This window comes from Camelus bactrianus, chromosome 11 (assembly GCF_048773025.1).
Source record: "Camelus bactrianus isolate YW-2024 breed Bactrian camel chromosome 11, ASM4877302v1, whole genome shotgun sequence".
Classification (NCBI taxonomy): domain Eukaryota; kingdom Metazoa; phylum Chordata; class Mammalia; order Artiodactyla; family Camelidae; genus Camelus; species Camelus bactrianus.
In genome coordinates, this window is record NC_133549.1 from 73,456,984 (window position 1) to 73,472,888 (window position 15,905).

The 15,905-nt window shown below is 56.1% G+C and overlaps 1 protein-coding gene across 8 annotated transcripts in view; it reads left to right on the forward strand.

Moving 5' to 3' along the window:
• The window catches only part of ZMIZ1 (zinc finger MIZ-type containing 1), a 228,790-nt gene that overhangs the window by 195,338 nt on the left and 17,547 nt on the right, over positions 1-15,905 (forward strand). For 7 of the 8 annotated variants that reach the window (XM_074374304.1, XM_074374299.1, XM_074374300.1 and 4 more), the window contains 5 exons: positions 9,345-9,459; positions 10,481-10,698; positions 11,450-11,648; positions 12,576-12,866; positions 15,611-15,793. In XM_074374304.1, coding sequence (XP_074230405.1) covers positions 9,345-9,459; positions 10,481-10,698; positions 11,450-11,648; positions 12,576-12,866; positions 15,611-15,793 — 1,006 coding nt within the window. The remainder of the gene's footprint in view (positions 1-9,344; positions 9,460-10,480; positions 10,699-11,449; positions 11,649-12,575; positions 12,867-15,610; positions 15,794-15,905) is intronic. The other variant, XM_074374302.1, reaches the window with a different exon arrangement.

Here is a 15,905-nt window from a genome sequence, read left to right on the forward strand (position 1 = left end):
GTTGATTCCCTGCCTGGGTCAGAAGCACCACAGCAAGCCCCCTGCTACTCCTCAGGGTCACTGCCTTGTTACGCCCTCCATCAGGACTATGACAGCTCTGACGCTTAGAACAATCCCCTTCTGTGGGTGTTTCTGGGTGTAGTAATGCTGGCTTTTGGGCCAGGGTAGTTTTTTTATGGTGCAGGGCTTTGCAGGGCAAGTCATGTCTTGGTTTCTGACCACTCGACTCTTCTAGTGAACCCTGGCATTGCTAAAGGACTCTCACACATTTATCAGAAGTGTCACCTGTGGTTAGGAACAACTACTCTAGAAAGGCAAAGCTCTCCTCCGTCCACCTTCCCCACCTTGCCCCTGGCTCTGCTAAAAGCCGCAGGTCTTCTCCAGCTGAACTGCTGCCCAGCCGCTGAGCACAGGCTGCGGCTGACTGCAACCCAAGCTACACACTGTGCATTTACCCTTGTCACCTTTTAGCTCCTTAACCCTCCATCCTGCGAGAATCATCCTGCTTCTCGTCATCCCCCATCTCGTGTCCTTCCCAGCCACCCCTCCTCCAAGTCATTTCAGTAAAGCTGTTGCTGATGGCAGGCCAGCACCCTCCAAAGACCTGCCCCAGACCTGCTTGGCCATGACCACAGCCAACCCTTGGCCAGGTCTTTGCTGAGTTGAACTGAAGGCATGAGACTATCGAGCCCTGGGGTGAAACAGATAAACGGCATCTCTGCTCCAGGAGCCGACTCTCACTGGCTGAGGAGATAATACTCAGTGAGGCAAAGGTGGGAGCAGGCAGATTGAGGCAGGTTTAGGCGACAGGCAGGTTGGCTGTGGGATTCATTAGGAGGAAGATGGCCAGGCTGAAACAGTCAAAAGGCTTCTTAGCCAGAGGATGTGGGCCTTGACCTTGAAGGACTTGGGCTGGGAATTGGGCAGGTGGCGGTCTATGAGTTTAAACTGGCTTTCACAAGAAATGCTATGGGCTGAAGAGCCACCAGCTGGTACACAGTGCCCTGCCACTACCCCTGGTTCAGCCCCTGTACGTGCCCTTGGAGTGCTGGAGAGTGCAAAGCAGGCAGCTTCTCAGAGAAGGGAGGGCTGTGTGTTCTGGAAGACTCACTAAGTATTGACAAGTGACCCATCGGTTCCATGGAACTCAGCCTCCTCACGGAGCACAGCGAGGTGGCAGGCATTCTGAATACCCTACACCCAGATGGCAGAACTGGAAGGGAAACGCCCAGAGTGGGACAGTGACTTGCCCAAGAACACACAGCCAGGAAGGGGCGGGGCACTAAAACATACTGTGTCTCCCCTTCACCCTGTCACTGGCCATTCAGGACCAGTGAGGTGGTATCTGGTCGTTAACCCGATTCTAATCCACACCTCACCCCTTTTCCTGATTTATAGTTGGACAGTTGAGACTGGAAAGTGTCATCTGTTGAACAAGGCCCAACCCATGTCCCTTCAGTCCAGGGCTGTTCCCAGGGCACAGTGTGGCCTGAGATTCGAGGTCAGCTGCTCTCTACCTGTAACTTCCTGAATTTCCCAAAGCCCCCTCATTTCCAGAGAACTAGTGAGGTGTATCGCCTTTTAAGTCCCTGTGTAATTTCCCGAACAAGAAGGAAGGACAGTGGAGGAGAAAGCCAAGTAATGTCACAGACAGGAAACGCTTCTGCCCACCCTCCTCCACAGCTGTGTTGTGAATGACTTGGAGGAAGGACAGTCCTCTTGCCTTTTCATTAAGGAGACCTTGGGCAATGGGTAAGCCTAGGGACCCTGCGTGTTCAGGATTGGGTGCTCAGAGGTATGCACTGATCGAAGACTCAGGGGTCCTTGTCTGAGACTCTGAGGACAAGCAAACAAGAGAGAGTGAGGGAGCCTGGATGCTTGAAGCCCCAGGCTGTCTCCCTGTGACTGTCGTGTTTCTGTAATTCAGGCGTTGAGATCATGTCTGTTTCAGGCCATGGAGATCAGGACCACAGCATCAGTCTGTGAGGAGAGGCTTGTGACCCCTTGAGCCAGTTTCTGAGGGTGCTGGTAGTCAGGGATAGCCCTGGGTACTTGCATGTTTGGCTAGAGCTCTGTGATTTGTGGAGCAGCGTGTGGGCTCGCTCCCTGTCTGGTCCTGACCTCCCCACTTTACAGAGGCCCGCAGAGTACTATGCTGGAGAAGGGAGGCTGGGAGAGGCCAGCCCAGGGTAGGAAGGGGCCTGGGGCCTGCACCCAGGCAGCAGGACCCCTTCATTGTCCCTGCAGTGACCCAGACTTGATGCCAACAAACATTTCTGCCTCCTCCCAGATTTTTAATGAGTGGCTAAAAAAGCCACTTGTGGTTAGTACATTGTCTGTATGCAAATCAGTGCCACAAAGGTAATTGAAAGCCTAATAAATCTTGTTTACACTCTTAATTTGATTATAATCAAAGTCAGCTAGAGCTGGGAAGCTTCAAAGACCGAGAGGTGCCACCCTTCCTCTTCCAGGTGAAGGATTTGCAGCCCCCAGAGGAGAGGTTCTGGGTGGAGCCCTGTGCTCTATTTGAATCCTGTGGGGCCCTGGGGCTCTGCTCCCATCCTGGGTGGGGCCCTGGAGCTCCCTTCCCATCCTGGGCGGGGTGCTGGATATCCCCTCCCATCCTGGGCGGGGTCATGGATCTCCCCTCCCATCCTGGGCAGGGCCCTGGGGCTCCCCTCTATGCAGCAGGCAGAGGTACAGGCTCTGGACTTTACAGCTGCCGGCCATTGAGTTTCAGCTCTGCCATCTTCCAGCTGGGTAACTTTAGGCAGTTCTGTAACCTCTTGGTGCCTCAGTTTCCTCATGTGTGGAGGTGAAATAACAGCAGTGCAGGACTTTTGTTGCCAGGCCTGGCACACAGGGAGCCCCATGGACCAGTCGTTATTCTCCAAACCTTCAGCCTCGTGCCATCAGACTCTGATGTGCTCGTTAACTGTCAGCCAGCAAAGAAGGGATCAAGCACAACTGACCCCTGGTCTTCTTCTTTCCCATCACACCACCTTCCCTGCTTTCATTTTTAGCTCTTTTTTCACAGCCAAACCAAATGCTCAGTTTGTAATAGACCCCTCTTCTTGCCCCAGGAAAAAAAAGCAATGAAAGGGAGATTGAAGGATCTATAAATCCTGCTCCATGAGTTCCAGATTGCCAGGATGCAAAGATCTTTTCCTTTCCTCTTTCCTATTGAAAAAATTTAAAACCCTCTAATATGCAGTTAGCTGTACAAGTTTCTCTCTGAGTTTCACCGCAGGGAGGGAAGGAAGCGGTCCCCAGTAATTGTAATGATGGAGAGCGCTGTTAATGGTCCCCCTAAATTAAAAAGGGTGGGAGCTGCAGCTCCTCACTGGCTTGGTGTTTCATTAGTGGTAATGCTACAGCCTTGCATGGAGACAGGACCAATATAGCCAGATCAGGGAAATTAATTAGGGTCTGACAATACCCTTAATAGGAATTTGTTATTTCTCCCAAATAAAGTGGCTGTTAGAAGTGCAAGGGAAGAAATAACTCAGCCCTCCCCTCCTCTTCCCTCCATGAATGTGTGTGTAGACAGTTTCACAGGAGGTGCCCCAGGAACCAGGAATCATCACTCCCTCTTTACTCCTGTCCTCATATTTAGCAAACATCAGTCAGTCCCATGGGGCTGGCAAACAGACATGTAAACTATCTACTATAACTGCAGTATGAAGAGCTCTTTATAAAATATATGGAAAAAAGTGGTGAGGGAACAGAGAAAGATGCCCTTGGTTCTTCTAGGGAGAGTCGCAAAAGGGAACATCCAGGCTGGGTTTTGAAGTATAGATAGGAGTTTACTAGCTAGAGAAAGGAAGGCAGAGGAACATTGAGGAAAGCCTCGGAGGCTTGGAAAATCCATTTAACAGGCAGGAATGATAGTAACACCCCCTCCCGTTGATGGTCTATTTGCAGAATTTCTAAGCACCATCATTGTATCATCGAGTAAATATGGGTACCTTCACCCGAGTTGAGCTGGAGAAATGGAGAAAAAAAATACAGGTTCAGTTGAGCAGGGACTATTTGCCAGGCACTGTGCTAAACTTTATCTGTATTTGTATGTTTCATCCTAACACGTTGATCAGCATGTCACCCAAATCTGGGTGACAGTTGTGTTTTCTCCGTGGCGCCTGATCCACAGTGGGTGATCAATATGTTAAGAGAGTATTAAGGTTCCACTTTACAGTGTGAACGTTGAGGCTGACTTCAGTAACACATCTCAGGTCATAGAAACCAGCAGAGGCCGACCAGAGCCAAGGTTTGACCCTAAAGAATCTTAAATTCACAGCCCAGATAGCTAACCACTGTGCTGCAAGGACTCCTTCTGCCATTTGAATATTAGCTAAAAGAACGTTTAGTCAGAGTCCTTGAATATTTGCCAGCATACTCAGTCCCAGACCAAAGCTAGTGATTTGATGTATAACGTGGGGTTTTTTTCCTGGGACAGGAATGGGTTTCGTCTACAGCCAGTCTTTGAAGCCAAACGTTACATCTCCATGCTGGGTGGCTTCCCAAGGGCGACTTCCCCAAGAGCCCTTGGAGAGCTATTCCCCTTCTTGGAATTCTCGTGTACTTGTAGATCACCTTTGTAACGTGTGCTCCCTTGTGTGTCGTCATCTTTGTACAAGGAAATGCCACCTTACCGGATCTTGAGCTCCCCAAGGCAGTGGGATGTGGTCAGGTCCACCTGGCAACCTTTGCCCTTGACTAGTTCTGAGAGCCTGGGAACCTCGGATCTTAAGAGATGTGTCTGTTCAGCCCACTTCAAAGGATCACATGAGTTCTTGGGTGAATTACATGTAGTTTCTTCCAATATGGAAGCCACTCGATAAATCATACGAATCACAGCAGCCAGCAGTTTTAGGGCGCCCAGAGTGTGCTGGCATGGTCATCTTGCCCTGCTCATGTGAGCTCATTTAATCCTTATGACCATCTTCTAAGAGGGGCTGTCATCATCCCCGTGCGGGGCGAGGGATGGTCTCAGGGACACTGAGGCATAGTGAGAGTGAGTAGCTCCTTCATTAGCTTTCCTCTGTCCCCTCCCTGGAGGGCAGGACCTTTCACTTCCTGGGTGTCAGTGCCCATGAGGTTACAAGCACACTGTAGGTGATCAGTAATCAGGCTTAATGAATGAATGCATACATTCACTCATTCTCAGGTACCCCTCTGAGTGCGCCAGCCCAGAGAGGTGGTGTTTCTTTCCAGCACTTTGGTTAGCAGAGGCTTCCTGAGCCCTGCAGGTGTGTGAAGACATCACTCCAGGCACAGGTAGGCTGAGAACTCGGGGCTCCCAGGGCAGAAGGACTCTCACTCAGGCCCCGACTTGCCCCCAGGAGCGAGTAGAGATCAGGCCCGTGGACGTGACAAGGGCTTCCTGGAAGCGGTGGCCTTTGGAGGAGGAGCCTGGAAAGGATGAGTGGTGTTTTTCAGGGTGGGGACAAAGCGTCCAGGCTAAGAGGCACAGAGGTGGGGAAGCAGCTGCCGCTGTGTTAGGAGTCGCTTGGCCGGTGGAACATTGCTGAAATTCCAAGTGGCCTCTGGCACTGGTGCCTCTGTAGGTGGAGCAGGATTCTTAGGGCAGGGTTGGCTGGATAGGTCTGTGGCTGGGGGTGGCTTGTTGCGTAAGACCAGGCCATGCTGGATTGGGGGTGTGCAGAGCTGGGCAGAACTACTAAAGGTGGAATTCTCAGATCCCGGGGAGCTGGCCTCCCTCTGAACTGCGACCGTATGGACAGGAGGGAAGTGGCTCCCAGTGGGAGACCCTGAAATTCCTCAGCCCAAGGACCTCTGACCTGGGCCGAGCATGTCTGCTGGTTAAATAGCACTTGTAGAGGAGGGACACAACCTCAGGGCTCCCCCAAGGCCTCCTAGGTCTTCTCTTCATCACCCTGGGCCCCTTCCCACCCTCGTAGGTCCCAGGATCCTGGCTCGTCCTTGATCCTTGGGCACTGGGAGTCAGGCAACCTCCCCCACTCCCCCACCAGTGGCAGTGTCTGAGTCTGGGCAGAGGCGTTGGCAGGGCTGACTGCCACCGTGGGCCTGTGGGGGCGAGCGCCTTCGCTGCGCCAGCAGGAGCCGTCTCCCCAGGAGATGAGTCACAGTCGTGTCGGTATGGCTGCCACTTCTGCTTCTGCAGCAGGTGCGAGTGGGGGCGAGCACATCCCCGAGACCACCCCTCCACGCGTGTGCCTGTCTCCTCCCCCGCGTGTGCACAGCATCGTGCCAGCAGGGCCCATGTGCATGCACACATACATGTCCCCCACCTACACACATGCACGCCGGGTGTACATCTGGGCTCTGGGGTGAACCTTCCAGCCAGACGGCGGGATGCCCAGTTTGGGAACCTTGGTTGAGTTTGCTTCTCACTGAGCTTGGGGTGGAGGGGACAAAACAGGAAGGAGCCGGTTTCCGCCCACAAGGCCCACCCACGAGCTGCAGGGCAGTTGGGAGCTTGCTGGCGGGCCTGTATCCCGGTGAACCGGGGCCTCCCCACCTGAGGTGGTGAAGCAGCAGCTGCGGGGCCCCGCCAGGCTCCGGGGGCTCCCGCGGGTGGTTCACTTCCTGAGCCAGCCTGGCGTGTTCTGAAAGGACATGAACCTCGGTCAGAGCCAGACCTCATCGTGAAGGGTTGGTGGGAGCCTGTGGGGCAGGATTTCTGGGGAGAGAGGCCTGTGCTCTGCTCAGTCGCTGGGGTCCTGTACTCAATCAAGGTCCACCTATGGTGAGAGCCCCGCAAGAGAGCAAGTGGCCAGGGTCTCCTCTTTGTTGTTTAAAACCCTAGCCTGCAGGGCCTCCCTGTAAGACTCTGGTGTTCCAGCCCTGGGACCAAGTGGTGCCCCCTGGTCCCCAGTGACCTCCTGGGAGAGCAGGCCCTGCTTGTTTTCCTGAGCTCCTCTGCCCCACCCGCCCGGGCTCTCTGGGCTCCCAGGTCCCCCGGCAGCCTCCCCAGATGCAGAGAGTGTGAGCTGTCAGTCACCTTTGGCCTGGGTGAATTACATCTGGGCCTCGCCCCCTTTCCGCTGGCCCACATCACATCTGGCCTGCAGAGGCAGCAGAGGCGGGGTGTGGGCAGGAGGGCTGGTTCCCTAAGGACAGCTCCTCTCCCCCTAGTTCTAGGCCTCCTGTTCCCCACCCCCCCGTCCCCTGACCAGAAATCATGAGGAATGCTAAAGCCTGTGTCACTTCCCACTTAAGAAAGCCTTTTTGTCTGCAGTCTCCTCTTTAAGCCCCATCAGACTTAGGCTACCAAGGCCCATGTTGTTCAGACTTACCTGCCTGAGACCCTCATTAACTGTGCACATTATCCCATGACCCAGGGCATACACATGCTCGTATATAAAATTAAGAAGTCTGTTCAAGGGATGATATGCATCCTTACACTGTGCTCACACTTGATTACTTTCTTTTTTTATCCCCTCTTTTTCCCCCTCATGCTAGTTCAGTGTCACGACCCACTCGTGTCATGACCTGCAGTTGGAAGACACTGAGAGTAGAGCGGTGGTGGGGTGTGTCCTGTTCTTATGCCCATTTGACAGAGGGGGAGACTGAGTGCAGACAGGCTCAGGAGCTTGTACCAGGGTCCTGACCCAGGGAGGGAGAGGCCAGAACTTGCAACCAGGGGACCAAAACAAAAGCCAGAGTAAGAGGAAAAGGGAGTAGGCATGGGGTTGCTCTTCTGCGGGTCAGGGCAGACCCATCCTGAGCAGAGACAAGAAGAAAGTCAGGGGCTGGCCAAGCAGAGAGGGTGTCCAGGCAAGGGGACAGCCAGCAGGGGCAGTCAGTGATGTGGTCCTGCCCTCCTGGCCTGACTTGACCAACACTACTGACTGCCCCCCAGCAAGGAGCAGGGCACAAGACTCAGACCCCCGGCTCCACTCTGCCCAGCTGTCATGCAGGACTGTGCCTCCCTCCTGGAAGTTGGAGCTCTGGGCTGGCTCCCAGCATTTCTGCCCCTAGTTGCCTCGGCCTCCAGGGCCTGGGCTGGCTGCCCGGCTGGGGAACAGTTCTCTAGGCATAAATGAGAGCTTTTGCCTTCTGCTGATTTCCTGTGATGAAGGCAAAAGTCAGAGGCGTGAGGTGCTTTCCTACCAAGCCACCCTCCTCCAGACCCCCTTCCCCCCACCTATCCCCGCTCCCCAGGTACCCAGCAGCACTGCCTTGCAGGCTTCGCCCCTGTGGGGATGCTTTGGACAGAGGTGGTACACAGATGTGGGTGCTTTGCTTTTCTGCTCTTCCTGGGGCCGTGTCTGGGATTTTCTCTCAGTAAGAGGTGCCAGAGAGCCAATGCAGGACCCGCTCTAGGGGAGAGGCAGCCTCAGCTTAGCACTCCTGGGGGCTGAGACCCCTGGTAGATTCCTTAATCTTGTGTCCCTGCCCCTCTCACTCTCCATCTGTACCATGGCGACCAACAGGAAGCCATTATTGAGCAGTTGTGGTATGCAGGGCGGGGCATCGGGCTTTGCTTCTGATGTTTGGGGGCTCCTCAGGAGATGTCATCGAAGAAGGTAGGTACTGTTGGAACTAAAGAGAAGACTAGGGAGATGTGGGAACCGCTGGGGTGGGGCTCCCAGAGGGGCGGGAGCCAGGATGGGAAGCTGGATAGGGTGGAGGGTGGGATTAGCCAATGGGGTAAATCGTCCTGCAGCTTGAATTTGGACTTGGCTTGTAAACACTAGATGCCATTGAAGAAGGTCTTTAGTTGTGCTGAGTGGCTTAGGTGTTCCAGGGAGATTCGCTTGGCAGGGATGTGCAGATTGGGGTGGAAGCACGGAGGAAGCACAGCAGGTAGACAGGTGTGATCTGGGAAGAAGAAGTGACATGAGGAAGCTCGTTCCAAAGGCCAAGTCCGCTGGGTGGGGTGACCAGCTCATCATGAGGGGTTGGGGTGAAGGAGGAAGAGCCAAGACTCGGACTGAGGCCCTTCCGACCTTTTCTGAGAAGGACTCAGGAAGTTTTGCTGGGAACCTTGTACAGGGGAACCAGAGCCCTTTCTGGAAAGCCACCTATAGTCAGAGCCTGGTTGAAGGCAGAGCTTAGACTGAGCCTACAGGTCTCTCTTCCTCTGTAGCCAGGCCTGTGGACCTGGCCTAAGGGGAGGCAGACAGCCACCTCTGCAGTGATGGGAGCAGAGGTGGTCACTTTCAGTCTGTCCCCATTCAGGGTGCACCTGTTCTGCACTGGACACTGTGCCAGGCCCGGGAGACCCAGAACTGATGGAGAATGGGGTCACCTGGGTTTGGCTGGGAGCTACAAAGTATGGCGGTGGGTGATGGGGTACGCCTCGTCTGAGCCTGTGTCTGCAGCCTCTGAGGACCCCCCTCTATCTCCCTCTGCAGTGATGGGTCATTCCCCTATGACTCTGTCCCTTGGCAGCAGAACACCAACCAGCCTCCCGGCTCCCTCTCCGTGGTCACCACGGTTTGGGGAGTGACCAACACATCCCAGAGCCAGGTAAGAGCCTTCTCTCCCCCCAGCCACAGCCCCTCCTGTGTGGGACCATCCCTCGAACCCTGGGGCCCTTGGGTCACCATGCCATGTCACCCTGCTTGCTCTCCCAGGCCCTCCCCAGTTGGAAAGACCAGCTTTCAGGGCACACCCAGCTGTGGACATGCCTCTACCCAGGATGGGTCCACACCTGCCCCGAGAGGATGGCACCTGGCCCCTGTGCGCTGCCCCATCCTTGGGCCTTTCGGAGGGAATGGCTTTCACCTGACAGAAAGCGAGGAGTTCTTTCCTGGCCCACACTTACTTTGGTTGGATAAACAGGAGAACTTCCTGGTTGTTTTTATCCTCAGGGTTCCAATACCTGGGGTCATTTGACCCTGGGTAGCCTGGGTTGGATTTCAGCAAAAGCTTGAGCCTTAAACTTATGACAAACTCCACTCCACACCCCTAGTCAGGCCTGCCTCCCACTCTCGCTCCTGCCCTTTTCCTCCACTCTAGCCTCTGCCAAAGCCACGTGAAGGGCTAGGGGCTGCTTGCCACCCTGGAGGGAACCATTACACTTACCTGTGGTCTCGGGCCCCAGGGAGCCCCACAACTGGGATCCTGCCGCCCTCCAGAGCTAGCAAGTTGGGCTTCTCTTTGCCCTCACAGAGCAGCAGCCCAGGGCCTCTGTGTGGCCTGACCTTTGGGCATGCAGGCCACTTTGTGGGGTGGGAGGGCTGAGAAGTCCGATGCTTTCCCACCTGCTGCCTGGTGCAGGACCAGCCCCACCTCGTTCCATCACAGGCTGAAGTTCTCATCTCTGCTGCCTGTTTTCAGGTGGGGTTACCCACTTACAATCACTTGTGTATTATGCCAACAGTTAATGCCCAGATGAAATTAAAAAGCCCCCCACTCTTTTCCTCCTCCTTCTCTCTGTTGTCCTCCCTCTGTTTTGACTCCTCCTCCACCTCCACCCCCACCTCTGTCATTTCTCCTTTTTTCTCTCCACCACCATCTGGGTGACAGCCACTTTCTTTGCCCACAGGTCCTCGGGAACCCTATGGCTAATGCCAACAACCCCATGAATCCAGGCGGCAACCCCATGGCGTCGGGCATGACCACCAGCAACCCCGGCCTCAACTCCCCACAGTTTGCTGGGCAGCAGCAGCAGTTCTCAGCCAAGGCTGGCCCCGCGCAGCCCTACATCCAGCCGAGCATGTACGGCCGGCCCAACTACCCTGGCAGCGGGGGCTTCGGGGCCAGGTGAGCAGGGCCGGCCCGGGGCGGCAGCCTTCAGAAGGGGCGTGTCGGCCCTGCCTGCCCTCCACCCAAACAGTAGGGTCAGATGTAAATCCCAACGTGTGCTTCCTGGACTGGGAAGTATGGGGATCCCTGGCCCCCTACTTCTCCTCAGTTTTCACATCTGCCTGCAGGGCACAGTAATCCCCCATTCTGGGAGCTGGCCTGCGGATCAGACGGTGCACAGCTGGGTGGTGTTCTTGTGGCCATCAAGCCCGTGGGGCTCAAAGGACTACCTTTGTGTTCCTCATGATGACCCCTCTCTGTCACATCTTTATAAGTTGGAAGACATCGAGAGACCTGGCTCAGGAAAGCAGCTCTAGATGGGGTGCAGGAGGTTCAGCTCTGCCCTGCTGGTTGTGGAAGCAGAACTGTGTCGGGGCTGGGAGTCCTTGGCTCAAGAGTAAGGGAGGGAGAGGGCCTGGAATCCCAGGAAGGGGCTCCGGGGACCTAGGGGTGGCACAGAGGTGTCCCATCCCCCCTCTTGCCACCCTGCTCTGTCCAAGACTGCCTCGTGGCCTTAGCCCTCCCCAGCTCCCAGGACTGAGCGCTGTCCCCTCTGGGCTCTCAGTTAAGACCTCCCCCCTCTATGAGTGGTGGGCAGAACCGACCCACCTCTGAAACGACCGACCTCTCCCTGCCCACCCAAGGCTCGTCATAGGTTCATCTTTAGATTCAGGCGACGTCTAACTCTCCCTTCTTCTCTCCCTCGCAGTTACCCCGGGGGTCCTAATGCCCCTGCAGGCATGGGCATCCCTCCACACACCAGACCACCTGCTGACTTCACTCAGCCAGCAGCCGCCGCCGCAGCAGCTGCAGTGGCGGCGGCGGCAGCCACGGCCACGGCCACAGCCACGGCCACTGTGGCAGCCTTGCAGGAAACACAGAACAAGGATATAAACCAGTATGGACCGGTAAGGGCCGCAGCAGTCCTGGTCCTCTCAGCCAGGCAAACAGCCCTGGGAATCGGAGTTGAGGGGCTGGTGTCTGTTGAGCCATGTGTGCAGAGGGGAGCTGGCGGTGTCAGGGTGCATTTGAGCTCTCTTAGAAGCTGTGAAGGGGTGCGTGTTAGGATGCAGGCATGTCAGTGCTGCTGGGTGGGGCGGGGGGTTGTTTGGGTGCTTGTGTTGGTTCTGCGTGGGGTGGTGGCTCGTGTGTGTCTGCCTCTGGGGAAAGAGGTTCCCTCTTGCTCTCTGGGCCCTACTCACCAAAGAGTGGGCTCTATCATTCTGTCCCCCCGGTGGCCTCTGAGGACTGGTGCCCTCCTAGTCATCCCATCTGTAGATCCTGCCCAGGTCCCAGCTCTGCTCCCCTGACCTTCAGAAGGATGGGGTGGGATGTAGGAGAGGGGGACCCCCCCCCTTGCAGAAGTGCAGGCCAGGCATGGAGAAGGGGATTGCAGGATGGGGACAGCAGGGCAGGTGGGCAGAGGGGTGGGAGCTGAGGCCTCTTCAGACTTTGTTGATGGAGGGTGTGTCTCTGTGGGGCCAGGGCTTCCAGGAAAGGGGCTCCTGCCTCCATCCTCATCTGCCTCCATTCTCCCATGTGTCTCCCCTGCACCCTCTTCCCCGTTCCCTGCCTGCCTCCCTGGAAATGCTGCCTGTGCATTGGAGTGACTGAGCCCCACCCCATTAACACCCCTCGGGCTGCATCTTTCCTGTGCGGCCTGCAGAGGGCAACAGTGAGCCCAGGAGGCCAGTGGTCCTTTGGGACCAGCTGCAGCCGCACAGGAAAGAGTCCCCCGGACCCCCAACCCCCACTTCCCCCATTCTTCCCTCCCTGCACTTTCAATGCATGTGGCATTTTATTCTTTTTTTTTTTTTCTTCTTCTCCCGTTGAAGGTCTGTTCCTCTTTCCAGATGGGTCCCACCCAGGCGTATAACAGCCAATTCATGAACCAGCCCGGGCCTCGGGGGCCTGCCTCCATGGGGGGCAGCATGAACCCTGCAAGCATGGCGGCTGGCATGACGCCCTCAGGGATGAGCGGCCCTCCCATGGGCATGAACCAACCCCGGCCGCCCGGCATCAGCCCCTTTGGCACGCATGGGCAGCGGATGCCCCAGCAGACCTACCCGGGCCCCCGGCCCCAGTCCCTTCCCATTCAGAGCATAAAGAGGCCATACCCGGGAGAGGTGAGTATGACAGCAGGGTGGGAGAGGGGAGGACCTGGGGCTTGAAGACCCGAGTGCTGTGGGCAGTACCTTGAAAAAGGCATGGATTGACCTTTAGGAAACCTGGACCAAAATGCAGAGTCTTAGGAGTCAGGTGCTCCTGAGTTTAAGATCAGCTCTGCCATTTCCCAGCTGGAAGACCCTGAGCAAGTCACGTCACTTCCTTGAGTCTCTGTTTTTTCTTTTTTAAAAGGCAATGACAATCCAACCCACCTCCTGGGGCTGTTGGGAGTCTTGAATGAGGGGATGTAGATGAAGCACATGGCCCTGGGCCGACAAGGGTGGGCACTAACTTAGCAAACAGAGCCACAGTCAGGGTTCTCTTTTATCTTGGTGCAGATGCTAGCTGGGTGACATTGGGTCTACATTCCTCACACCCACATGAGGGTATCTCACACCCAAGAATGAGAAATGAGACAAAACCCTGTAAAGATCTAAAGGCCGTGCATGTCGGAGAAGTGATTGGAAAGCGGTCAGCGTGTTTCTTAGGTTTGGTCAGGAGGAATGCTGCCTATTGGGCCGCCCAGCCTGCTCAGCCATAGGATCTGGGAATATTGAGGGAAGCAGACCCAACCTCCTGTCCTCCAGGAACCGAGACTTCAGCAGGAAAGATAAGGTTTTAGCAGGAAACCACAAGGGACTGATGCTCAGTGGGGTGAATGGAACTCAGTGTGAGGTCAGAGAGGGAGGACTTCTTGGAGGGGGTGTCACAGGGCCTTCAGCGAGCACTCAGAAAGCGAGCTGGCAACAAATGGCCTGTATGGGTACCTGGGTGAGGATTTAGTTCACCTGAGGAAGACACAGAGACCCAGGATTATGGCCAGGTGCACACTCCTCAGGGGGCCCACCTGGATCCCTCATCTGGACAGGGCCCTTTCCTGAGCATCTCCCAGCGCTCTGCTCGCCTGCTTCTTCTCAGGTTGGCTCCACTCCGTGTCAGAACTGTGCCTTCAACTTGGGCTGTCAGTGGGCTTAGAGCCCAAAGACCCTGAGTTCCTTGAAGGTCTGTGTGCTTCCCCTCAGCACCCACCCTTACTCGGGCTAGAAGGTGGCTTGGCCACTGATGGAGGGATCCTGGGTCCAAGAGGGGAGAGAAATCAGGGACTTCCTCCAACACCCAGGAGCCTGGGTCAAATCCGGACCTCCTCCAGGTGGGTACCAGCTCAGGGAGAGGCCATTGAAGGATGGCAGTTCTCGAGGCCCTGGATGTTTCTGGGGGTGAGGGCGGGGGCCTCGGCCTGTGGGCCTCACTCCCATGCACAGCCCTCCACACGACTTCTGGGCCCTCTCAGCCCCTTCTGTGCTCAAACTCCCGGCGTCCCTGCTGGCTAGGCTAGGGATGCATCTGTCGGCCCCGCCTCAGGGCTGCAGGCACCCACGGAGGCTGTCATAGAAAAGGCAGTGGAATTCCCAGTCATGAGCCTGACATCAGCCTTGCGCCGAGACCGCTCTTGGCTCCCTGGCTCTTGCCTGCCACAGAGGAGCACACAGAGGCTCTCAGTTATCTTTTCTCAGTCATCCTCTTCAGAGACCTCTGATGCTCCCCAGCTGCACTGTACCAACCCTGGGCTGTGACACTGGTGGCCACAGCCTGCACTGCTGGGCCCTGTGTGGGAAGCCCGGCCTCACCTTGCAGTATACATTCACAGAACCTTGGAATTGTGGGAACCTAGGGGCAGGGGCTGGGATCAGGTCACCTGGTCCCACATAGGACTCTTCTGTAGCCCAGGGGACAGGCCCCAGCCTCCACTTCCCCTTCTGCAGTGATGTGACAGGACTCCCATCATCACACAGAGTGGCCACCGTAGTGCAACATCGTAAGCTGCGCCAAGTTCTTGGGCACTGACGCAGACCTCTCCCTCCTCTGCCGTCTACCCCAGCTCTTCTTTCATGTGTTGAGCAAGTATTGACTGCGGGCCTGTTCTTTGCCAGACACTGGGACACCGCCGTCTCCTGGACCTCTGAGCCTGGAGGGCAGGAGAGACAGTTTTATAAACAAGACAGAGAAGAAGCACTGACTCTGCAGGATGTAATGGCCTGGGCACCCTGAGGGTCACCTGATTTTACAGACTGGGAGGCAGCTGCAGGGTTGGGAGTGGCTCTCCCAGGATGGCAATGCTGCCCCTCCCTGGAGCTGTCACCTCTTCTCTCTCAGTTGCCTCCCGCAAGAGGGACTGTCTTGTCCCTTCACCAACCTGGGTTCTCCTGACCTCTGCACAGGTGGCCCAGAACTAAACATCAGTGTGTTCTGCTCAGTGTGGGGTATGGGGACAGCGCCTCCCAGATTCAGCCTCAAAATACAGGAGTTGGGGGTCACCTTTCCAGAAGTGCATCCTTTGTGACATACTAAGCACTAAGAGAGACCCAAAGGGGGCTTCAGAATTGAGCGGTCTTATGATGGCGTGAACAAAAGACTCTGGAAGTGCCCCTGGGCTCAAGGGGCATGGTGATTCCAGAAATTCAGCTTCATGGGGAGGTGACCCTCAAGCCAGATGGGCAGGATGTAGTGTTCCTGGATGTCAGGGCAAGAAGGGACCCCAGGCATCATCTGGTTCTGCCTCTCCGCTTTCCGGGTGGGGTGGGCATTCTGTGGGTGGAAAACAGCAGGGACGGAAGAGAGGAGGTGGGATGGTCCTGGCACCCAGTGCGCAGCTTGGTTCCAAAGCACTGATGACCTTTCCCCGCTTCTCTCTCTGCCACCACAGCCCAACTACGGAAACCAGCAATACGGACCAAACAGCCAGTTCCCCACCCAGCCGGGCCAGTACCCCACCCCCAACCCCCCACGGCCGCTCACCTCTCCCAACTACCCTGGGCAGAGGATGCCCAGCCAGCCGAGCACCGGGCAGTACCCACCCCCCACGGTCAACATGGGGCAGTATTACAAGGTGAGTTCCCCCCGCCCCATGGGCCCCTTCCTTCCTCACCCCTTCACCTCCCTGCCCCTGCCTGTGTCATCGTGGCCGTGGACGTCTCCTAAGGTCACCAGGGGGCAGACAG